A 24356-nucleotide genomic window follows, 5' to 3' on the forward strand; every position below is an offset into this window, starting at 1 on the left:
GGACAGTGCTACTTTAGATGGGATATCTATGGAAGGCTCTCTGAGGAGGTGGCATTTGAGCTGAAACCTGAAGATTGAGAAGAAACCAGCCTTGGGAAGAACTGGAAGTGAGGCACACCAGGTAGGGAAATACCAAGTGCAAAGGCCCTGTGGCAGGAGCGTTCTTGGCATGCTCAAGGGACACCAAGGAGGCCAGCTTGCCTGGAGAGACGTGAATAAAGGGCAAGTGACAGGCCATGTTACAGAGGGAAGCAGGGGCCAGACTATATACAGTCTTCTTTTGTGGGCTGTGGGAGAGAGTTTGGATCTGAAGACTAAATGCAAGCCATTGAGGGTGCCAAGTGGTTTATGCTCTGAGAATATTGCTGTGATAACTATTACTCAGTCAGCAGTGTCCTGTGTAAAGATGAGGCCTGGATCTTTCCAATGACACTATTAACTCCGGGGGTAAAATCCCGGGGCAAAATACCTTTGAAAACAAAATCAGTCAAAGGGAGAAACGAAGTTTATGCAACCCATTTCTTACAAGCAGTCCACTTCTGCTCTCCCGTGTCTCTCGTGACGCAGTATCAGAAGAAAGCCTACCCAACCACTTCAGTCCAGATGTGTCCTAGCTCGGCCCCGTAATTACCTATTGATATGGAGATGGTACTTTTCTCCACCCCCTGGAAAGCCTATTGATATGGAGATGCAACTAAGGCCAGGCGAGAGATTCTGGAAATATTGCAATTTTACCCACAGCCACTGTCTCCAGTCTAGAGTGGGTAGCTCCTCTTTCAAGAAACCTTCCAAACCCACAGGTAAGACACTTCTTCATAAACCCAAAGGAAACGGGCTTTCCGATTGGGTAAATTCGGCTGTACGACTTCTTTAGGGCCAGTCGGGCAAAGCCCACTGCGATTGGTTTCAAGCTTTCCCTTCTCTTCCAATCGGACCGCTATTCGGGAGAGTGCGCGCACCTGGTGACATAATCGCGCCCTCTGATTGGTTCTTACTGTGTGAGTGACTACACACATAGCTTATGGGGGCAACGAAGCGGTCGGTGGCTCAGTCCTGCTCTGCTAGGCGCTGCGGTTATCCGTGCAGTTGCGGGCGCTGCAAGTGCGAGTCGTACTCTGTGGCCGGTACCCAACGCGTCGCCTGCGCTATGTCCGCCCCGCCGCAGCTGCGGGCTCTGCTCCTTGCTGTCAACGCACTGTTACGCAAGCGCCGCTACCACGCTGCTCTGGCCACACTTAAGGGCTTCCGGAACGGGGCAGTGTGAGTGGGGCCTTCGGGCCGGGCCAGGGATGACGGACAGGTCTGGCTGGGGTTGGAGAAGCGGAGAAGCGGGTTTGGGCCGGGCGCCGGCAGCCCTAATGTGTCTCTAGGTCTTGATGTCCACCCTCTGTGCAGTGGGCGCTGGATTTGGGGTTCCAAGCGCCTTTTGAGCCTGGGCCCCCTACTGTGTTTCTGGGTCCTCTGTGCTTTGCAACCTGGTCCTTTTGCCTTTATCACCTCCCATGCTAGCCCTGTATCCCCTCGTTCGGGCCCAGTTCCCTCCCACCCCCGCTGTATTATCCTGGGCCTGTGTGGCTTCAGTGGCCCCATGTGCACAACGAGAAGCTGGCCTCTGGCCTTTAGCAGACCAGCGGTGACCCCTGCCTATGCTTCTCCCATTAAGCTGTCCGCAGATGAGGAGTGCTTCCCACTCCTTATCTGTGTGATTCTAGAGCCGGGTTCCCATTTGGCACAAGGGATTCCTGGTGCATAAGCCTCAGAAGTGACAGTGAGTATAAAAGATACTGAAAATACTTGCTGGGCAAATTGGTTCCACGGTGGTCATCAGACCTGCAGGAGAGGTGGTCTTGGGGTAATTTCGTCTCGCTGGTGCCTGGAGGGAAGGCTGGCCTCCTTTAAATTACAGCTGTCATTTATGGAGAGCCTACTGTACCTGAATGAGGGATGCAGCAAAGAGCAAACCAAGCAAAGATCTATGTCCTGGAGTTGGCATCCTAGTGACAGCATGGCTGGGTGGTGAGCATGTGGACTGCCTCAGTTTGAATCCTGATGCCATCTACCTGTGTGATCTTGAGCAAATAATTTAGCCTCTCTAAGCATCAATTTCTGTGACATGGGAATGTTAGTAGTACTTACACTGTCAGAGGATTGAGTCAATATATGTGAAATGCGTAGCACAGCACCTGATATATATATATATACATACATAAAACTGTTGGCTGGTGGTACTACTATATTCACTGGACATCTGCCTGGCTCTTGCCCTCATGTTTTTCAGGCCTCTGCTTAAGTGTCACCTCCTCACTGAGGCCATCTGTTAAGTCTCCACCTGCTTAATTTTTCTCCAAAGTACTTGTCACCATCCGTCACTAAGTAGTTCACTTATGTAACCTGTTTTTACACACTGTCTCACTAGAAAGTGAGCTTCATGGGGACAGAAGTTTTTATGTACTTTGTTCCTCGGCATGTAAGTAGTACCTGGCCCAGATAATAAATAAATCTTAAATATTTATTGAATGAATAAGTGTGCAAGGTAGGAATTGCCATTGTCTCCATTTTCCACATAAGAAGACTGGCTTAGAGAAGTAAACTCATTACTTAAGGTCACATCACTTGGTCAGGGTCAGAGCCAGGATTCAAACCTAGGATGCCTGACCCTAACACCGGGCTCTTGGCTTCTGTGGGCACCCAGAATCAGGCTCACTGGGTCTGGCCAGATCATATCAGACATGCCTTGGTTTGACCAGACTGGAGCAGATCTGAAATAGCATCAGTTGTCTCATCAGCCCCTTCCAAAGAATTCTCAGGACAAAGCAGAGGTGAATAGGAGTCACACAGGCCCTGGTGCCTATGGGCATTGCCCAATGCTGGCTTTATATACCTGTTCCCACCTCAGTTCTCCCCGTGACCAAGGAACTTCCCAGCCAGGGCAGGCACTTGCTGAGGTCAGGCCCTTGGGTTCAAATGCCAGTTCCTTCATTTCAAAGCTGGGTGCCTTCATCTCTTCTGGCCTCAGTTTCCTCCTCTGTAACATGGAAACAAACTCATTGATAGAAGGGTGCTCCAAGATAGTGATCCCATTGCTGGTTAGTGCTAAGACACCATGCCCATCTCTAAGGACCTGGAGTTCAGTGGGGAGACTGACCATTAAACTATGGTAATGCCAGGTGAGGAGAAATATAAGAGGAGGTGATGGGGACATTTTGAAGGCTGAGTTGGAATTTGCCTAGGGCAGAAGGGCATCCAGACAAAGGGAATGGTTCAAACAAAGGCCTGGAGGTGGAAAAGAATCTGCTATATGTGAAGAGAGGCAGCCCATCTATTTAGGGAGGCAGACTTGAGTGACTGAGACATATGAACTTGGTACAGTTCTAATGCACTTTCATGTTCCACTCCTAAGTACGTCAACGTGCATCTCTAAAAATAAAAGCATTTTCCTATATGGCTAAATTACCATGATTACAATTAATAAATTAATAATAACCTATAGTGTTGACTACTGTTCAGTCACTAGTCAGATTGTCCCAGTTGCACCCCAAATGTCCTCTGTAGTTAGTTTGTCCAGACCAGGATCTTCCGGGACACTACATTGCACCTGTCATATGTTCTTTAAGTCCTTTTAAATCCTGAGCATCCTTTTTTTCAGGACACAAGAGTAAGCCTGTGAACACTAATAACTGGCTCCCCCCTGAGTTTGAGGACTTTGGGAATGGGGCCTGGCAGATGGAAGGAGTTGTGGGCCTGGTTCACTTGTGTCTAGGGTATAAGGAAAAGCCCTTTTAGCCCTTGCCAGCTGGAGGAGGCTGAGGGCCCCTTTGTTCAAGGGAAAGAGACATGACTTTGGAGGAGGCGGGCAGAGAGCTTGCTGGGGCCAGCATGGGGGTGCTGCCCATGGCTGGGCAGGAGAGAAGATAAGTGATTCAGCATGGCCACTGCAACAGTAACACTGGCTTTAACTTAAAATTCTGTATTAATATTTTAAAAATTTGGTAATATATTCACTGAAGGGGACATTTTGAAGGCTGAGTTGGAATTTGCCTAGGGCAGAAGGGCATCCAGACAAAGGGAATGGTTCAAACAAAGGCCTGGAGGTGGAAAAGAATCTGCTATATGTGAAGAGAGGCAGCCCATCTATTTAGGGAGGCAGACTTGAGTGACTGAGACATATGAACTTGGTACAGTTCTAATGCACTTTCATGTTCCACTCCTAAGTACGTCAACGTGCATCTCTAAAAATAAGAGCATTTTCCTATATGGCTAAATTACCATGATTACTGAAGGCATGAGAAATTAGATGCTATAACATCCTGCCCACCTGTCCTTCCATCACCTAGTCCCCCTCCCTGGAAGTGACCCGTGTTCAATCTTAGGTCTCCCTCAGAAATATTGTCTGCATATACAGACAGATACATATATTCTTTCCCCATACCTTTAAAACAAGATTTATTATGAAATAATTTCAGGTTTATCAAAAAATTACCTCCTTTTGACTGTTGAGAGTTGGGCCTGGGGTTGATTAATGATTGTGCATTGAGTCCCCTATACAGAATTTTATTGTTGTTAACAACCATTTGATCAATAAATATGAGAGATGCCCTCTCAAAAAAATAAATAAATAAATAAAATAAAAGCCTTTAAAAAAATTACCTCTTTTTACACAATTTTACACTCTACACTCTTTGTTCCAATAAATCCTGCACCACACAAGAAACTGTCTCCTTCTTCTATGGCTGTGCAGTATTCCACTGAATGGTGTGACCATGTGTATCCAACAGCCCCCTGTGGGCAGACATGGGTTTGCTTCCAGTCTTTTTCTGTTTCAAACAAGCCTGCTGGGAACACGCACAGTCAGTCTTCTGACAGTGATGCGTGGCTCATGACCGTTGTCTCAAGGAACTGCCAAGGACTTTTAGACCCCAGGAATATCAAGGCCTGACAGCTGGAGAACTTGGCAGGGGTAAGGGGTGTCCAATAAAGAACTGCCAGAAGCAACTCTGAAATACTTTTTACTGATGGGAGGAGGAAGGCTCAGAAAAGTAAAGTGATTTACCCAACTCTACACAGCAGACTGTGGCAGTATTGGGCACCAAATACCATTTCCTTCCTACTACCCATTTGAGTATAGTTAAAATAATGAAGATGTTAAAAAAAAAAAAAAAACTCCAGGTGAACATGAAAGTGAATGTGGTATTTTTCGATTGTTCACTTAATGCCCGGTTACTCAAATGAGGAGAGGAAATAAGGATCAGGGAGAAGAGATAATTGTCTTAAAAAGAGGCAATTGTGTAGCATTTAAAATGTTTACTTCAATTATTTTAATTTTAAAAGCAATTATAGGTCATTTTAGAAGTGTGGAGAAGTTAAAAAAACAAATTCCCATATTCTGCAAGCCTAGGGGACATTGCTAATAACATTGTGGTATATTTCCTTCCAGTCTGTTTTTTAATCCACATAAAAGTTTAGTTCAACCAGTATTAGTGTCTTATCCTTTCTTGCTCTATTGTGTATGGATGATGGAGGCCTTTTACACACACTGTCTTCTATCAAAATAAAGCCAGGCCTCTGAGGTCTGACACCCCCTTCCACTGTTGGGCAAACTGAAGCTCAGAGAAGTTAAAAAAACAAGCCTGAGCCCATACTACCAAGGTTTCAAAGCTGGGACTAGAACCTAGATCTAACTTGAAAGCCCCCATTATTTCCACATATAGCATGTTAGGACTAGGGATGGAAATGGGGGACAAGGAGTCACACAGAGCCAGAAGGAAGCTAGTGCAATGATGCTGTATTAACTGTTTTCTTTTGTTTCTTCAGCTATGGAGCCAAAATCCGGGCCCCTCACTCACTCGTCATGACCTTTCTCTTCCGGAGTGGCAGGTACCCACCCTCTCTGCACACTCTCAAACTGGGAGAGAATGTGGTCAGCCCTCAGTGCTAGGACGATTGCAGTAGCTTCCTAGCTGAGTCTAGCCTGTCTCCTAATGTACAACTCTGATCCTATTCCTGCCAAATATCCCCTCTGGCTCCCCTGTCCTCCAGATTTCCAGATGTGTCCTTTAAGACCCTCTGCAGCCTGGTCTCAGCTGCATCCCCATGCTTTTCCCCTATGTCCACCCTAGAGTACCCGTGGCACACAGGACTCTCTGCCATTTCATGCATGGTCCATGTGTGGTTCCACCTCCACACATTTGCTCTTGCAGTAACCCACCTCCAGGAATACCTTTTCCTCTTTCACCCCACCGTTACTTCCTTCCTAGCAACTCATACCAGTTCTGTGAAGATGACTTTCTTGGGAAAACTGTCCATGAGTGATCTCTGTCCCTCACTCAGACTTCTTGAACTTCCTGTATCTCCCATAACTCTCTCATCAAGGTGTATCTCTGAAACCTCCTTGTGGTCTAGTTTTTAATGTATGGAGCCTCACCTGGAGCATACAAAATCATGCACAGACAACCTCCTGGCCAAATCCAGCTTGCAAGAGTTTCTCTTTGTATTTTTTGCTTTATTTATCTATCGGGTATTACACTTTGTTTTCTTATAATTGAACTCATTCATTTATTCAGTAAATATTGAATACCTACTATGTGCCAGACACTATTTTAGCTGCTGGGGATACAGCAGTGAACAAAACAATGATCACTGCCCTCAGAGAGCCTGCCTTGTAGCGGGGTAGCAGGAAATAAATGTTAACAAATAAGGGAAATACATGGTATGTTAGAAGGTGATACAGGCAGTGGGAAAGATGATTAGAGCAGGGAAAAGGGATCAGGAATGCTGGAGGAGGGATAGGCTAAGAATTAAAAAGGAAGGCCTCCGTGATATTCAAGTAAAGGCTTGAAGGAGATGAAAAAGTTAGCCAAGTGGGTTTCAGGGGGAGGAGTGTTACAGGCCAAGGGAACAATCAGTGCAAAGGCCCCGAGGTGGGAACATGCCTAGCAAGTTTGAGGACGCTGGGGCAGAGAGAACAGAGGAAGGTCATGGGTAACCCGGTTTGGACCTGTCCAGCTTTAGGCCATAGAGAGGAGTTTGGCTTTTCTTTCAAGTGAAGTAGGAAATTGTTGTAAGATTTTGTGCACAGATGTGCCACTATTTGACTTACCTTTTAATGATGTGAGAATGAAGAGTTTGCTGTCAGATTAATAACAGATGGGGGCAGGGGGCTAAGGGTAGACGTGGGTGTAAATTAGGAGGCTGTAGCAATAATCCAGGTGAGTAATGCTGGTGACTGACACCATAGTGGTGTCAGTGGTCAGACTCTAGGAACATTTTGAAGACAGGATTATTGCTGGAAAATCCAGCTTTCTTGCCTTAGAATTGGCAGCAGTGGGCCCGTGTTCCTATGGGGTGAGAACCAGCTGACTTCTGACTCACCTGGCAGATTTCCACAAGTTCCAGTAGACCCACTTCAAGGTCCTCATCTTGCCCTGAGGGCACTTGGGTTTACCATACTTGGCGTCCTCTGCCCTCCTATGTTCTTCTCATGGCCTCTAAGTGATTAATCTTAAAGGATAAATTGAGTCCCTGCCCTACTTAAATACTCACTTCTCTGAGGATAAAGCCAAAGCTTAGCATGGCTCCGCTTGTCCCCCACGTCCTTTGCCCACACTTGTCTCCCCAGCCTGGCCTGTTTCTGTTCCTTTCCTCCATGCTCTGTCCCCTGTCAAGATAGGCTGATCCCTCTGTCTGGGATGCCACTCTCCCCACTTGACCTCATTGACCTATCCTTCATATCCGCAGCTCCTGTCGAGGTCAAAGTTTGGCTCTTCCTTCGTGATTATTTATACTTCTGTCTCCCATTAGATCATAAACCTCATGAGGGCAGCGAGCAGATTTGGTTTTGCTCAGAATTGTATCCCCAGATTCAGCACATAGTAGGCACTCCCTCCCTCCTCATTCATTTCTTCACGTGTTCACTACAAAACCATTTATTGAGCACTTACTATGTGCCAGGCCTTGTTCTGGGCCAGATGAACAAGCCAGATGTAGACACCACTGTTGAGTAGCTTCCCTTGGGGTGGAGCAAGGGTTGCGGAGAGATAATAAACAAGCGTGTACATGTCAGGTGGCAAAAGGATCTGTAAAAGAAAGGAAAGGTAGGATAAGGAGACAGGACGCGATGGGCATTCTTTTTTGTAGGGTGGTTAGGGAAGACCTCAGGAGGTGGCATGGAGTCGAGGCTTGAATCCAGTGAGGGAGCAGCCCTGACGACGTGGAGGCTGGAGGCTGGGCTGGAACGAGCTTTGGCCCTAGCCTTCCTTGCCTCCCTTGGTTGCATGCCTGGTGGGTGTATGTCCTTGAAACAGCTGGGCCTGCTCTCATGGTGGCCCCCTGTGTTTGTGCAGTCTCCGGGAGAAGCTGTGGACCATCCTGCGGGCCACGTACATCCACTCTAAGAACCTGGCCTGCTTCGTGTTCACCTACAAGGGGCTCTGCGCTCTGCAGTCCCACATGCAGGGCAAGACCTACCCGATGCACTCATTCCTGGCTGCGTTCATCGGGGGCTTGCTGGTGTTCAGTGATAACAATAACATCAACAGCCAGGTGACAATTGTCCCCCAGGGTGGGGGCTGGGGTGGGGTTGGGTGGGACGTGGTTCAGGTATAGAGTTGGGTGTGGGGATCAAAGATGAGCTCTTGGCTCCCTTACATGTCCAGGGGTCTGTGATTAACCAGTGCCTGTGGGACCCTAGGGGGGTCACTTCCCCCTCAGTTTCCCCATCTGCAAACCAGCCTGCTGAAACTTCATGGCTCCCAGATCAATGTCTGTGCTGCTATCTGTGGTTAAGGTTGCTTTAAAAAAAAAAAAAAAAATTTGTACTTTGAGAAAGCTAAAAAAATTTAAAAATTGCTGTGAAATGAGAAAAAAAAATGACCCTTCTATAATATTTTCATAAAACTAAACATATTACACTCAAAGAATTGTCTCTTACTCTGTAACTTTCCCTTTTTTGGGTTAAAAATTCTGTTTTTATTTTTTTTAATGAAATGGCAGTTGAAATTAAATGCTAGTTGTTTAAAATAAAGTCCTCGGGCAACATGAAAAGTTGGCAGCCCCTCTATTTGCCTCCCTCAAGTTTATTAAATATTTTTAAATTATAACAATAATGTTTTATTTTCATATTTTAAAAAATGCAGACTAAGCACCCCCTATGTGCCTGGCACACTTCTAGATGCTTGGGATACATCATGAAATAGAGAATGAGTTGAGAAGAAAGTTCCCATGTCCCACCAGCTGTCAAGCCACTGTCCAGGGCAGTCATTCTAACTCTGGCCCGTGTAAACCCTTCAGTCCTTCCTGTCTATCCTTCTGTCAGTGCACATATCAAGTTTCCCACTAACAAGGTCACTGCCACACTTTTTTCTTGAAACAATGTGTCTTACAGACCTTTCTTGTCAGTCCTTCATCCTTTTTAACATCAGCAGAGCTCCACCGGGTGGATGGACCAGCCCAACTTCCCCAGTGTCCTCTGCATGGACATTTAGGGTGTCATTAGCCTTGGCCATTATACACATGCTGTAGTCTACATCTTTGTTCAGACATCTTCTTGCACATAGTCCATCAGCATGAAAGTTCCTAAACATGGAATTGTGGAATCTGTGGATAGGGGCATTTTGTATTTTGAGAAAGTTTCCCCAGTTTTGTTTCTTGTTAGAAATTTCATTTAAATGTCTGCAAACTTCTAAAGGCTAGGACTCCTGGTCACACCCATGTCCTTCCCCCGCCCCTCCTTCCCTGACCCTGGCAACAATACTCGGGCTTGCATTTCTAAAATATTGTTATTTCAAAAATGTTATCTAAGTGGAGTCATTACAGTATGTAACCTTTGGAGATTGGCTTTTTTCACTCTGTAATTCACTAGAGATGCATCCAAGTTCTGTGTTTCATTAGTTCATGTCTTTTTATTGCTGTGTGGTATTCCATGGTATGGATGCACCACAGCTGGTTTATACATGCACCTGTTGAAGAACATCTTGGTTGTTTCCAGCTGTCGCCATTAGAAATAACAGCTGCTTAGAGCATTCCTGTACAAGTTGGGTGAATATAAGTTTTCATTTCTCTTGAGTTAATGTCCCCAAGAGTTCAACTGCTGGGTCATATGGTACATGCATGTTTAGTTTTAAAAGGAACTGCCAAACAATTTTCCAGAGTGACTACTCTTTTACATTTCCCTGAGGAATACATAAGTAATCCACTTCTCCACATCCTAGCTAGTATTTGGTTTATCTCATTTTTTATTTTTGCCATTTTGATAGGTGTGCAATGCTATCTCGTGATTTTAATTTGCATGTCCCGGATGGCTGATGATGTTGAACATGCTTACATGTGTTTATTTTCCATCTGTGTTACCTCTTCAGCGAACTACCTGCTCGTGTCTTTTGCCCATTTTATAATTGGATTCTTTTTTGTACTGTTGAATTTTGGCAGTTTTTGTTTAATATAGCCCAGATACTAGTCTTCATCAGATATGTGTTGCAAATACTTTCTCCCAATCTGTATCTTTTCTTTTCAACCTCTTCCTGTGGACTTTTACAACCAAAAAATTTTTAATTTTGATGAGATCAATTTTTTCTTTAAGGATTGCATTTTTTTGTTGTCAAGTTACTTGTTAGTTTTGAACTAAGTACATACATTTTTTTTGGTATCATTAATCTACAATTACATGAGGAACATTATGGTTACTAGACTCCCCCCATCACCAAGTCCCCCCCACATACCCCACTACAGTCACTGTCCATCAGCATAGTAAGATGCCATAGAATCACTACTTGTCTTCTCTGTGCTGTACAACCCTCCCCATGCCCCCCTATATTATACATGCTAATAGTAATGCCCCCCTTTCCCCCCCCCCACCTTATCCCTCTCTTCCCACCCATCCTCCTCAGTCCCTTTCCCTTTGGTAACTGTTAGTCCCTTCTTGGGTTCTGTGAGTCTGCTGCTATTCTGTTCCTTCAGTTTTTTTCTTCATTCTTAAACTCCACAGATGAGTGAAATCATTTGATACTTGTCTTTTTCCACCTGGCTTATTTCACTGAGCATAATACCCTCTAGCTCCATCCATGTTGTTGCAAATGGTAGGATTTGTTTTCTTCTTATGGCTGAATAATATTCCATTGTGTATATGTACCACATCTTCTTTATCCATTCATCTACTGATGGACACTTAGGTTGCTTCCATTTCTTGGCTATTGTAAATAGTGCTGCGATAAACATAGGGGTGCATCTGTCTTTTTCAAACTGGGCTGCTGCATTCTTAGGGTAAATTCCTAGAAGTGGAATTCCTGGGTCAAATGGTATTTCTATTTTGAGCATTTTGAGGAACCTCCATACTGCTTTCCACAATGGTTGAACTAGCTTACATTCCCACCAGCAGTGTAGGAGGGTTCCCCTTTCTCCACATCTTCAACATTTGTTGTTGTTTGTCTTTTGGATGGTGGCCATCCTAACCGGTGTGAGGTGGTATCTCATTGTGGTTTTAATTTGCATTTCTCTGATGACTAGCAATGTGGAGCATCTTTTCATGTGTCTGTTGGCCATCTGAATTTCTTCTTTGGAGAACTGTCTGTTCAGCTCCTCTACTCATTTTTTAATTGGATTATTTGCTTTTTGTTTGTTGAGGTGCGCAAGCTCTTTATATATTTTGGACGTCAACCCTTTATCGGATCTGTCATTTATGAATATATTCTCCCATACTTAGGATGCCTTTTTGTTCTATTGATGGTGTCCTTTGCTGTACAGAAGCTTTTCAGCTTGATATATAGTCCCACTTGTTCATTTTTGCTTTTGTTTCCCTTGCCTGGGGAGATATGTTCATGAAGTTGCTCATGTTTATGTCCAAGAGATTTTTGCCTATGTTTTTTTCTAAGAGTTTTATGGTTTCATGACTTACATTCAGGTCTTTGATCTATTTTGAGTTTACTTTTGTGTATGGGGTTAGACAATAATCCAGTTTCATTCTCTTACATGTAGCTGTCCAGTTTTGCCAACACCAGCTGTTGAAGAGGCTGTCATTTCCCCATTGTATGTCCATGGCTCCTATATCATATATTAATTGACTATGTATGTTTGGGTTAATATCTGGACTCTCTCTTCTGTTCCACTGGTCTGTGGCTCTATTCTTGTGCCAGTACCAAATTGTCTTGATTACTGTGGCTTTGTAGTAGAGTTTGAAGTTGGGAAGCAAGATACACCCTGCTTTATTCTTCCTTCTCAGGATTGCTTTGGCTATTAAGGGTCTTTTGTGGTTCCATATGAATTTTAAAACTATTTGTTCTAGTTCATTGAAGAATGCTGTTGGTATTTTGATAGGGATTGCATTGACTCTGTAGATTGCTTTAGGCAGGATGGCCATTTTGACAATATTAATTCTTCCTAGCCAAGAGCATGGGATGAGTTTCCATTTTTTAGTGTCCTCTTTAATTTATCTTAAGGGTGGCTTGTAGTTTTCAGGGTATAGGTCTTTCACTTCCTTGGTTAGGTTTATTCCTAGGTATTTTATTCTTTTTGATGCAATTGTGAATGGAATTGTTTTCCTGATTTCTCTTTCTGCTAGTTCATTGTTAGTGTGTAGGAAAATAACAGATTTCTGTGTATTAATTTTGTATCATGCAACTTCCAATATTGTATCCTGCTGAATTCCAATATTAGTTCTAATAGTTTTGCAGTGGAGTCTTTAGGGTTTTTTATGTACAATATCATGTCATCTGCAAATAGTGACAGTTTGACTTCTTCTTTACCAATCTGGATGCCTTGTATTTCTTTGTTTTGTCTAATTGCCGTGGCGAGGACCTCCAGTACTATGTTGAATAACAGTGGGGAGAGTGGGCATCCCTGTCTTGTTCCCTATCTTAGAGGAAAAGCTTTCAGCTTCTCACTGTTAAATGTGATGTTAGCTGTGGATTTGTCATATATGGCCTTTATTATGTTGCGGTACTTGCCCTGTATACCCATTTTGTTGAGAGTTTTTATCATGAATGGATGTTGAATTTTGTCGAATGCTTTTTCAGCGTCTTAAGTACATTCATTTTTAAAACGTTTCAAATGAAAAATACTAAATACATAAATAGCAATATTAAAGTGTAGTAATATTTAAGTGCCTACTACATACCACTTCAAATCATTGCACACCAGTTCTAAAAAACACTGATGCAGTCAATACACAGTAGATGGCCCTGGGCCTAGGGGTGGGCAGAAGGTTCCCAGTGGCTATGCCCACCTGTAATCTCCTGTCATTACGTCCTTGCAGGTCAACATGTACATGTTATCACGTGTCATCTTTGCCCTGTGCCGCCTCAGCGTGGAGAAGGGCTACATTCCCAAGCCCAGGTGGCACCCATTTCCGTTGTTCACCGCGGTGGTGTGGGGGCTGGTGCTGTGGCTCTTCGAGTACCACAGCTGGACGCTGCAGCCCTCACTGCGGTCCTCCATGACCTACCTGTATGAAGACAGCAACGTGTGGCATGACATCTCAGACTTCCTCATCTACAACAAGAGCCATGCCTCGAAGTAATGTAGCCCTGAGGTGCTTACAGCAGCTTCTACGGCACGAAGACTCCAGGTGTTCAGCTGCGCCTCAAGATTGACTCCGTCAGTGAATCCTCCCAGAGGATTCTGCCTTCTCAAGATCACGGGTCTCAGACTCCAACTTTTATTACTCCAGGGTCCCCTTTGCCGAAGTAAAAGCACTGATTTTCACATCCCATTAGGTACTCTTGAATGGTAGAACAAGTGGCCGAATCAGACTGAGTCACCCTGGGCACGATCCCAGCTGCGCTGCTGACCTCCATGAGACCAGGGAAGGCCACACACCCCCACCCCAGGCCTTGGGGATCATCAGACTTAGAGGAAGGTCCTGAAGTTGCTTTCTGGTGGGTATGGAACTTTGACTCCTATGGAACAGAGGGCTCCTTGCTGGTGGGTGGTGGGTTACAAATATGCTTTTAAAAAATATTAAATTCCTTGCCTCAGGTGCTCTACTGGACTTGCTCTAGAGTTCCACTGTCCAACAGAAACCCAATGTGAGCTATGTATGTAATTGAAGTTTTCTGCTCACCACATTAAAAAAAAGGTAGCAAGAAGCAGATGAGATTAATCTTAATTATATACTTGAACCCAGCATTTCTAAAGTATTATCATTTCAACATGTAATTAATATAAAAAATTAGTAAGATATTTTACACCCTTTTTCTTGTCATCAAAATCAGGTGTGTGTTTTACACTCAGTTTGGACCACCCATATTTCAAGTGCTCAGTCACCATATGTGGCTAGTGGCTCCCGTGGTGAACAACATAGAACACTTCCATCATTGGGGAAAATTCTAGTGGACAGTGCAAATATAGAGCTAGCAGACATGGGTCTGAGTCCCCACTCCACTGTGTAGCCCTGGGGTGGGTTCTTAACCTCTCAGAGCCTCAGTTTCTTGTAAAATGAGGATAATCATAATACAAGGTGTCCACATTGGACTTATGTAAATACAACTGCCACTACTACTAATTACTTCCACTTAGTGAGCTCCTACTTCCTCCTGGGTGCTTTGCACATACTATTTTTAATCCATACAATGACCTTACAGGTGTGTATTTTTATCTGCATTTCACAGATGTGGAAACTGAGGACCAGAGTGGGGAAGTAACCTGCCCGAGGTAGTATGAAAGCCAAGTCAGAGTTGAACCCAGATCTATATGATTTCAAAGCTCATGTTTTTTTTCAGTGCCTTACCTTAAATTTAGAAACCTAAGCTTTGCTATGCAAATGTTAGCTGGTTATAGGATCTGTTCCAGGGAGGGGCGAAACTCAAATGTCTGGCAAGTGGCATAAATGAAGGTGTTCTGGGTGTTATGCAGCAGGGAGTGATGGTGACATGGTGAACTGGAGACTCGTGCCCATCTTGTTTTTTAAAACTACCATGCTGAAACGAATCAAACAGGTCTCCAGGAAGACTTGGTCCATGGACCACCAATTTGAGACCTTTGGTCTAGTAGGAATACTTCAGTCTCTTTTTATATGTCAGAAGTTGCTAGTAGAAATGTACACGTGAGTCAGTAGAGATCTCATTAAAATGTAGAGTCTCATTAAGAGCATTTGGGGTGTGGCTTGAGAGTCTGCATTGCTCACACACTGCCAGGTATGCTGCTGCTGGTCTGAGCCACACCCTGAGAAACAAGGTCATAGGGGATGAAATAGGGCCAATATGATCCCATGTGACAAACGAGGAAACTGAGTCACAGAGCTGTTAGGTAATTGAGGTGAGATTATATCCTATTCTAACAACAGTGTTCTCAGCCATGATGTTGTACTACAAGCATGGGGAAGATGATCTTGAAGGTCTCTTAATTCAGTCTGTAGAGGCTGAATGAGATTCCAAGATTATGGGGATGGGAGAGAGTGGCCATCAGCAACCAAGTTTTATAACAGATGCTGTGGGTGCCCCACCACATCCCGTCAGGCTTGCTGCCTCAGTGCCCACCAGCTGACTTTTCCAGCTGCCGCCCCTGTGTCTTTCTGCCTGAAGGCTCTCGCCTGCCAGTGGTGCCTGCCCTGCCACCCCACAGCAGGCCTGCAGTGCCAGAGGATCAACACCTCCCAAAGGCAGCCCTCAACCAATGACTGATGAATACCCCACACCCGTAGCCCTCACTCGACTATCCCTGGGAAGGATAACTCTGCAATAACTCTGCCCACACTGGCTCCCAGAGTGCCCCAGCAGGACCAAGCTCCTGCTTGATTACACCACCTTCCCTGTCTCCCTACCAGTGCTTCCCAAGGGGCCACTTCTCATGTAAACCGCTTGCACTCAATCCTTGTCTTGGGGTCCCTGTTGGGGAGACCCAAACTAAAACTGGCCTCTGGTACAGCAGTTTGAGAGGCATTGTAGCATGGTGGTTAGGGACATAGGTTTTAGAGCCAGAATGCCTGGGCTCAGCCCTGTTTTCTTGGGCAAGTGACTTAACCATTTTGTGCCCCTGCTTCCTAATCTATGAAATAGACATTCTAATAGCACACACCTTATAGGGTGGTCTGGGCAATCAAATGATAGGACGCATATAAAGTAAGCACTCAATAAATGTTTGCTGTTATTTCTAATACAGCATCCAAACATAGGAGGAAGTGTGGTCCTAAGAAGGAGTACACCCTGTTTTTAGCCTGTCCTACCCTACCCAAAGCCTTGGCTGCCTGCTTTCCCTACATCCCCTCACTGCTGTTGGGAGTTGGCTGGCTCCACCACCGACTGTCTCTGCTCTCTAAGAATAGGTTTCCCTCACAGATGGCATCTTTCTGCATCCTGCCAGAGCATCTGGTCCTCCAGCTGCTCACTCCAGGGAGGAAGGCAGTGTGGTCCTTGCTGAGGAGCAGAGCTTTGGCTTCCAGCAGACCTGGGAGGGTCCCCACACCGCTCCCTCCTAGCTCAGCCTCCATTTCCTAAGATCTGTGCAGCAGGCATCGCCAAAGGGCCCTTTATAGGCACTCCATAAAAGCCAGGTCCTGAAATACCGCAGCAGCTCAATATGTGTTTGCTAAACATCAGCTACATTCTTATGAAGTCTTCTGACATGCAGGACTGTAAAACATTATTTTTTAATCGATAATACATACACATAGTACAAAACTTAAGTGGTGCAAATGGTGTATAAGGGGGGAAAGTGTGGTTCCCTCCTAAACCCAAGCTCCATTCTCAACTCCCTCCCTTGCCAGGGGCACTCACTGTTAGCACTTTCTAGCTCAGCCTTCTTGAGATACTCTATGGACAGACTCCTGTATTTGTCTTAGGAGAAATTTTTATATTGTACTATCATCTCAACAGCTCTGGCATTTCTTACTTGTCCTCTGCGTGTTTGGTTTCTCTTTGATCAATAATCTGATATGAGACTGAGTCCTTGTTTGGGCTTGTTCCCCACCCCCAAGCCCTCCACTCTGCCCTCCGAATATCTTGAGCAGGTCCTTACTGTGATCAGCATGAAGTGGACCACTCTAGATACCCTGAACCTTAAATAGATGACACCAAACATTCAGCCCACGGAGCTCCAAGTGAAAGGGGAAGGACAAAACAAGTTGATTTGGGGCCCTTCGGCTGTTCCCTCCCAAATTAGAGATGGCTCGGTGAACCCATGTGAGAATGATGATTCACAGGCTGAGACGCCAGGAACTACCTCCCATGATGCTTGCCGCTCCTGCCTTCCACATCGCAGGCCCCAGAAAGGATCCTGGGGATAGCGTTTGTTTCTACATTGTTCTTTTCTCCATGAGTGTGTTTTGGGTTTAAAGAATCGGGTTTTCAACCTGACACCCTCCTAAACCAGAACATTGTGCTTCACTCCACCTTGGGGCAAACCTCATGTCGCTTACCTTCCATGACTTCAGATGGGTTGTTTTCTTTAAATAATTAGAGGATATTTATAAAAGAAACATTTTTCTCCTCCCCTTGTCTTGTTCCAGATTCATAAGGAGAGAGTGTGCCTTGAAGAGCATTTTGAGTGAGAGGATTTTACTTTTGACCAGAAGGTCTCCTACAGGACTCATTCTTGTGAGCTGGAAGGCCCCAGGGGCCCAGTGGAAGACAGTGGGAAAGACAGGCTCTCTTCTGAGTATTTTTTAGGGATGGCTTCCTACTGGGGGGCTCTCTGTAGCAGGTGTCTGTGCGCAAAGTTTGTGTAGATGTCATGATTTCATAAACAAGACAGGCCTAGGCAGAATTGAAAATGTAATTCATGGAGTCTCTGTTGGGAGCTTTGTTCTTACTGTTGTCCTGGCTTCTCCCTTCAGCTTCTCCTCGTGGGCTGGACGTCTGCTGAGAGAAGGAGCAGGGCCAGACCATATAAGCTCTTGTAGGACAGTCCTTTTTAGGGTGTCTTTTTTATGGATGTCATGAACCCCTTTGGCATCTGATGAATTCTGTGGATCCTTCTCAGAATGCTCTTTTTCAAGCTCATAAAACATACATAGGGTTACAAGACACAACAATTATGTTGAATATTGAAATAATTATCAAAATGTCTTTAAAATTCATGATTTTGTAATTATGTTCTTTTTTTAATACATTAAATAACTAGCTCTAGTGGCAGGTCTGAAACCACGCAGTTCCACAGGTACAAGAAGTATAAACAGTATCTCAGGATACCTGCAGCAGCTGCGAGAAGATACGGAAATAGCCATGATTTCTACTGGCAATAAACCCTAGGTGCTACTAATAGGCCTCTGGTTTATTGACTATACTTAGAATTCAAGGAAATGTTACATTTCAGTCAGAAGTTAATGAAAATATAGTGTTGTTTTTTTTCCTGTCCCAAGTTCATGACACTTGGGTTCATGAATCAAAGATTCAGGACTCCTGCTCGAGAGTGACCTTCCACATGGCAGCTGTCATTGTTTACCAAGCACTGAGCATGAGAATAGTAAAAATAATGGCTAATGTTGGCTGAGTCCTTATGAAGTACTAAGTAAGTACCCAGTGATTTTGGAGGCTAGGATTCAGTAGTGAAAGAAGCCAGTTCCTGCCTATCTAGGGCTTTCAATCTAGGCAGGGAAGACTGACAAATGAAATCAAAGATCATTTCAGAGAGCAGTGGGCACTATGAAGTCAACAGTACAGTGCAGTGTAATAGAGTGACTTGGAAGGGGAGAACAGAAGGGTCTGGTTTCCAGGGAATGCTTCTAAGGAGGTGATGTTTGCTCTGAGGCCCACGATGAGGAAGAGCCGTGCAAAGATAGAGAGGAAGGGTGTTCCCGGCATAGGATGTGCAAAGTGTACAGGCCCAGAGGAGGGAACCAGCTGAAGGCCTTCCAGTGCCTGGCAGGAGGCCCATGTGGCTGGAACAGAGTGCAGGGTGGGGGCTCATTAGCACGTTGGAGACGGAGTCTGAGAGGCTGGCTGGGCCCATCAGGCAGGCTTTGTGGGCCAGAGGAAGGAGTTTGGGTTTTCTTTTAAGTGTGACAGGCAGCCTTTGGCAGGTTTAAGCAGGCAGTGATGTGATTTAATTTACACTTTGGAAAAGATCCTTCCAGCTATGTGCAGAGAAGGTAGGGGGCCAGGCTGACAGCAAGGGCCCAGGAAGGAGGCCACGCGGTGGTCCGGCTGAGCAGGGTGGGGCCATGAGGAAGGGAGAAGCCGGCAGATGTGGGATGCAGTTTGGAGAGAAACTTAGTGGGGTTGAGAGAGTCATGTGTAGCAAATGATCCCCATGTTCTCCTTAAGCCTTGCTCCCCGATCTGAGAAACGGGACCTGACCTTGCTCCCTCATTGCCTCTTCTGCCCCCCCACCCCGACAGCCCATCAAGGCCCCTCTGGGGCCAGCCACCCGCCCACAGGGGCCCTGGCATGTGGGCTTCCCAGCTGGCCCCAATTGTTGTTACTCCCCAGGGAGTCATGGGAACACACTCCCCCTGCCCCCTCTACCCCCCTCTTCCCAGACAGGGCCAGGCCCTAACAATGCCCCCTCAGCCCGCCAGTGGCCTGGATACAATGCCCCTGTTTCAGTTGGTTTCCTGGCCTGCTCAGCATATATGTAACTCTGGCCTCCAGCAGGGATGTTGTTGTTAAAAAAAAAAAAAAAAGATCCCTGGCTCCTCCTCTCTGAATATCTTAATATATTATAAAGAGCCTTTCTCTTCCCATACTGAGCCCTCCCTACTCCCCTCCCTCATCTAATTTGCCATGTGCCTGTCAGCCTGGGGCCAATGCAGGTCAGCAGGTGTCTGCGAGAAAACGAGAGAAAAAGCTGCTCACTCCACCATGGCCAACCCCTGTGCTGGGGATGCTGAACAGCAGGACGATAATCTGAGGGCTTATGACATTGCAGGCGCTGTACCTGGCACATGTTGTATATCATATCTCAAACTTGTACGGCACCATGAAAGATGAAGTACAACATGTTTTGAGCCTCTAAGAAAGAAAAGAGCTTTGACTGAAAATGGACATGCCATCGATTGTACCATGCACCTCAATTTTAGAGATGTTAAAGTAGGAAAAAAAAATTTCTTAGTATCAATGGAATTAACCGTCTCATCTACATATTTCATTGCCCTCCAAACATATTTTTCTCCTTGTCTCTCTGCCTACCTGTGCCAGGTGGAGTTTGGGAAGCAGCAAAGATTGCTTCATGAAAACTGCAGCCTAACAAGAACAGTTTTTCTTGTCTTCTTTGGAAAAGTCGAGAGATGTAGGCAAACTGCTTCAGTAATTCATCTTTCATTCATAATAACAGCTGGCATTTATTGAGTACTCTCTATGTGCCAGGTACTGTCTTAAGCCCTAAACTCAGTGTCCCCACAATCCTATCAGGCAGACACTATTATTATCATTATTATTTTTATCCTCATTTTCAGATGAAAAACAGCCCTTCTGCTCTCAGGGCCCCCTACTAACTCGCTGTGGCCATGGTCAGGGCAAGCCCAGCCACCATGCCTGCTTTCCTCCTCTCCCTGGAAGAATAAAGCCCCTCCTGAGTTGTTCGGATGATGCAGAGAAAGGAGTTGCCCTGGGCAAGCAGTAGAGAGGAGGTTCCCAGAGTATGAGCTCCGGGAGTAATGGGGTTTGGAGGAAGGGAGGTTCGGTTATCAACCTGAGACCTATCCACTTACATTACACTCTGGACCCTTTGGCCCACTCCCCACTGAACATATGGACCGACCGAGGACCAGGGACTTGGCCATGGCCGCATGGCCAGACAGCTGTTGGCTGGCACTAAGCCCCATATCTCCTGTTTCACCACGAGTACCCACTTTTCCTACTCTTCCATGTCTCTTTAGTGTAGTTACCTGTAAACCAGAGGGACTACATGGGTACAGGTTGATACCTTAGCAGTAATCATATCACTACTAGTAGTTTATATTTATGGGGTGCTTTACTCTTTCCCTGGCACAGGCATCAGGGGTTGCAAACTCAGATACCTGGAATGGCAGGACAAGTAAGGTCACTGAGTGAGACAAGTCAGGCAGGGGTATGATGGCCTGGCAGGTCAAGGCTCCAGCTAAATGGGGGAGAGCAACTGCTCAGCACCTTGATGGCCTGGCTAGTATTGCCAGACAGGACCATTTTAAAAGAAAGCCAGAAACTTGAATTTTTATATAGCATTTTTCAATTAGAAAAGCCTCAGAATTAATTCATAATGCAGAAAAAATTCTGTGGGTACATTAAGTCACACCTGTGGATCATCTTAAAAACTCTGCTTGTCTTTTTTTTTTTTTTTCATTCCACCCTGAGACCCAGCCTTGCCCCTTGTTCTACAGATGGGGCAAGCACAGTTCTTCAAGAATGAATGACTTACTCAAGGTCATCTAGCCAAGCCACATGGTTGGGGTCTGCCTAGCTCATAGGGCTTTTTCCTATGGTTGACAGCCTCTCAGATGGATAAGAGGCCTGTGTTCACACCCAGCCAGAACTGGCACAGGGACAGAACATCTCGAGGGACAGTAAACTGTCAATGCAACAATTCAGTGTAGCAACAAGGATCATTCAAGACAAACATGATGTTGCAGATAGAAAACAACCTACCTCCCTCTGCTAGAACTCAACAATGGATGTCTCTGTGCCTCTTAATAAAATTAAGTCACCACAGAATCATTTCTCCCAATTATGCACCTATTATAGTGATGGGAAATACATATTTGGAGATTATTTTTTTAAGCTAAGAATGTATGTTTAGCAGTGGGGAGGTATGTGGAATAAATAGCTTTAAATTATTTGTGTCACTTGTCAACTTCTTAACGAGCATATTGTGCAGGTATGTGGAGATAACTGAGACTCTCCCACTGGATTATGAGTTCAGGGTATCAGAGATGGGTCTGTTTTTCTTCCGGCTGTATCCCCAGCACCTAGCATAATGTCTGTTGCATAGTAGGTGCTCAATAAGTATCTGTGGATTGAATGAGTGAGGCCCACAGGAAGTGAATTGACTTGCCCTAGGTCACACAGTTCAAGGTTCCCATTTATATCCACCTGATTTAGAAGCTCACACTATCGCTTCTACACCATTCTGCCTCTTGGAAAGAATGGAGGAAAAGGTGTCTTCAGACCAAGATCATGGGCCCTGGAGCTTCTACCCCTTTGGACTCCTCTAGAATAAGGAGTTGGTAGAGGTGGTGATGGGGTTGAGTATCTCCTAATTAAACCACTATCCACTATAATACCTTTTGCAAATCACACATTATAACCTTGACAGCTCTGAGCCTGCTTCTTGGGGCATTTACAGAGGGTGGTGAGGTATAAAGGGCAGGCCTTGGGTTTTGCAGTAAACAGGCTAAGAACAGGCTAACTTAGCCTCAGTTCCCATCTCAGTTCTTCGTGACCTTGAACCGCAAGTGCCTCTCTCTGAGCTGCCTTCCTGCACCGTGTGAATAGACAAGCTTCACTTACAGGATTATAGGGCTGAAAGGAGACCATCAATGGAAGTGGCTACCCAGTAATTGTGGGTTTTTTGGAAGCCTACCAGCCTGAGGAGAGCTGTTGACATTGAGAACAGCCTTATCAGGATCTACCAGGCTTGAGGCCAAGGGGCCCCATCTTTGAGGCCTTTGCTGCTTTCAAGTGGGTATTAATAGATACAGAAAGCCCTTATCTCTTCCTTGATTTCACTCCGGGAGTTCTGGTCTACACTCCTTTCTGCTGCAGCAGGACGAGAGGAATTGTAGGAAGGAAGGTAACTGCTTCTATGTGGGAGGTTGCGTACTTGAATACTTGGGGGAGGACAGGACTTCAGAGAAGCCCTGGCTTTGACCTCCCCAAGCTGGAATAGTAGCCTTTTCATCTGCTAGGTAAGCTCTTGCACTTAGGGCCTGTTCCCTCATGATAAAATGGGGCAATAATATCAATGTCTATCTTCCTTCTCTAGCAACCAGTATAGTACTTGGCACATGGCAGGTGCTCAATGGGTGTCTATTGAATGACAATTGGGTATGAGAGGGCTTTAAAAAGCGAATGTTTCTGTTACGGAGACCTTTTGGGAAGGTGTGGAGAAGGGAAATGCCATCTGGAATGGGAATGTTGCTGGCTTCTCACACCCACTGTCAGGGTCTTGCTTGGTTATTTTGGATGAGACCTACCATTTTCATACTGGCAGCTTCTCTGGGGAGGAGCTAGGGCACAGGCTGACCCCAGGGCTGGGAATCCAGCGTAGGCCAGAATCTATCACTGGTTGGTTTCACAGGTTCCTGCTCCTGAATGGGCCTCAAGTTCCCTGTGTATACACAGCAAGAGCCTTCCATAGTCTCCACGGCCCCTTCTAGTGCTGACACAGTCTAGGATTTGCCGTGAGTCATTTCACAAACTGCTTAGGAAGCTGGCTGATCTTCAAAACCACCTCATAGTTAATAAAACACTTTCAGATCCCTTATGTTTTTCATCATGGCAACCTGGAAGAGGCCAGGGCAATGTGCCCATTTTACAGATGAGGAAACTGAAGCTGAGAAGTGCCCTCAAGGGACTGTGATTTGAGGCTGCACCACACATTTTGGTTATACAGGTATACCAGTTCTCAAATGTGTACATGCATGAAAATCACCTGGAACTGGGAGGGGGGAGTGTTGCTTGTGAAAATGCAGATTCCTGGGCACTTAGGGATTCTAAATTGGCAAGGCTGGGGTGGGCCCATAGTGAACAGGTGCCTGGGTGATTCTGGAGTCAGGGGCCCAAGGACTGCTCTTGGAGAACCAGGGCCTCCTTGTTGCATTCTAAGAAGCCTTGGCATCAGCCTTGTGTCTTGCATAACCCTTCTCAGCACCTGCTGTGGGCAGGGTCAGTGCTGGGAGGAGGACCTATTGGAGCTCCCAGTCTGGTAGGGCAGGCAGAAGGAGAAACCGAGTGCGTGATCAGTGCTGAGCAGAGGCAGCATTGGGCAATGGAGGAAGCAAGTAACTACAACTCCAGGGGGCTCCCTGGAGGAAGTGATGTTTATACTGGGCCTACGGATTTGATTCTTGCTGTGTCTTAGCTAAAAAAAAAAAAGAAAAAAATTTTTTTTTTTTTTTTTAGTCATCCCCACCAGATGGCAGGGAAATTCATAGAAATTATCAAGTCTTTCACATCTCTGCCCTCAGTGCTGGCACAAGGCCTGGCACAGAGGAGGACAATATTGGCCAAATCAGCTGATCTGAGCAATGAGAAATGGCTGATGGAGAGGTTCCAGGGCCTTCAGATGATGCATTTTCATGCTCAGTTCCCTCATCTCCTCCCTTTGTGAAGTCTAACATAGAGTTACTTTAATGGTGGAAATTCATCATCATGTTGTAAACATACCTCTTTCCCCTCCTCCCCTTTTCACTAGATTTGTGAGCTCAAGGTCTGAACTAAGAGTGGAACACAGAGCAGGGTCACAAAACATTTGTGGAACGACTGAGTGAATGAATGAGTTCAACAGAAGCTGTGCATTGG

At 45.5% G+C, this 24356-nt stretch overlaps 1 protein-coding gene across 3 annotated transcripts; it reads left to right on the forward strand.

Annotated features, from left to right (window-relative positions):
- The first annotated feature begins 1009 nt into the window (after positions 1–1009).
- Positions 1010–21664, forward strand: PXMP4 (peroxisomal membrane protein 4). 3 transcript variants are annotated; one of them, XR_001854079.3, is made up of 5 exons: positions 1013–1260; positions 5812–5874; positions 8340–8538; positions 13241–13862; positions 17429–21664. XR_001854079.3 is itself a non-coding variant. In XM_017666861.3 (4 exons), the coding sequence occupies exons 1-4, from the start codon at positions 1022–1024 to the stop codon at positions 13502–13504; spliced, it is 765 nt and encodes a 254-aa protein (XP_017522350.2). In that variant the 5' UTR covers positions 1013–1021; the 3' UTR covers positions 13505–14078. The 3 variants fall into 3 exon arrangements, 2 of the variants coding, with proteins under 2 accessions (XP_073092810.1, XP_017522350.2); XM_017666861.3 differs by lacking the exon at positions 17429–21664 and having other exon boundaries at positions 13241–14078; XM_073236709.1 differs by lacking the exons at positions 8340–8538; positions 17429–21664 and having other exon boundaries at positions 1010–1260; positions 13241–14078.
- The last annotated feature ends 2692 nt before the right edge of the window (positions 21665–24356 follow it).

The sequence above is a fragment of the Manis javanica genome, chromosome 5 (genome assembly GCF_040802235.1).
Source record: "Manis javanica isolate MJ-LG chromosome 5, MJ_LKY, whole genome shotgun sequence".
Classification (NCBI taxonomy): domain Eukaryota; kingdom Metazoa; phylum Chordata; class Mammalia; order Pholidota; family Manidae; genus Manis; species Manis javanica.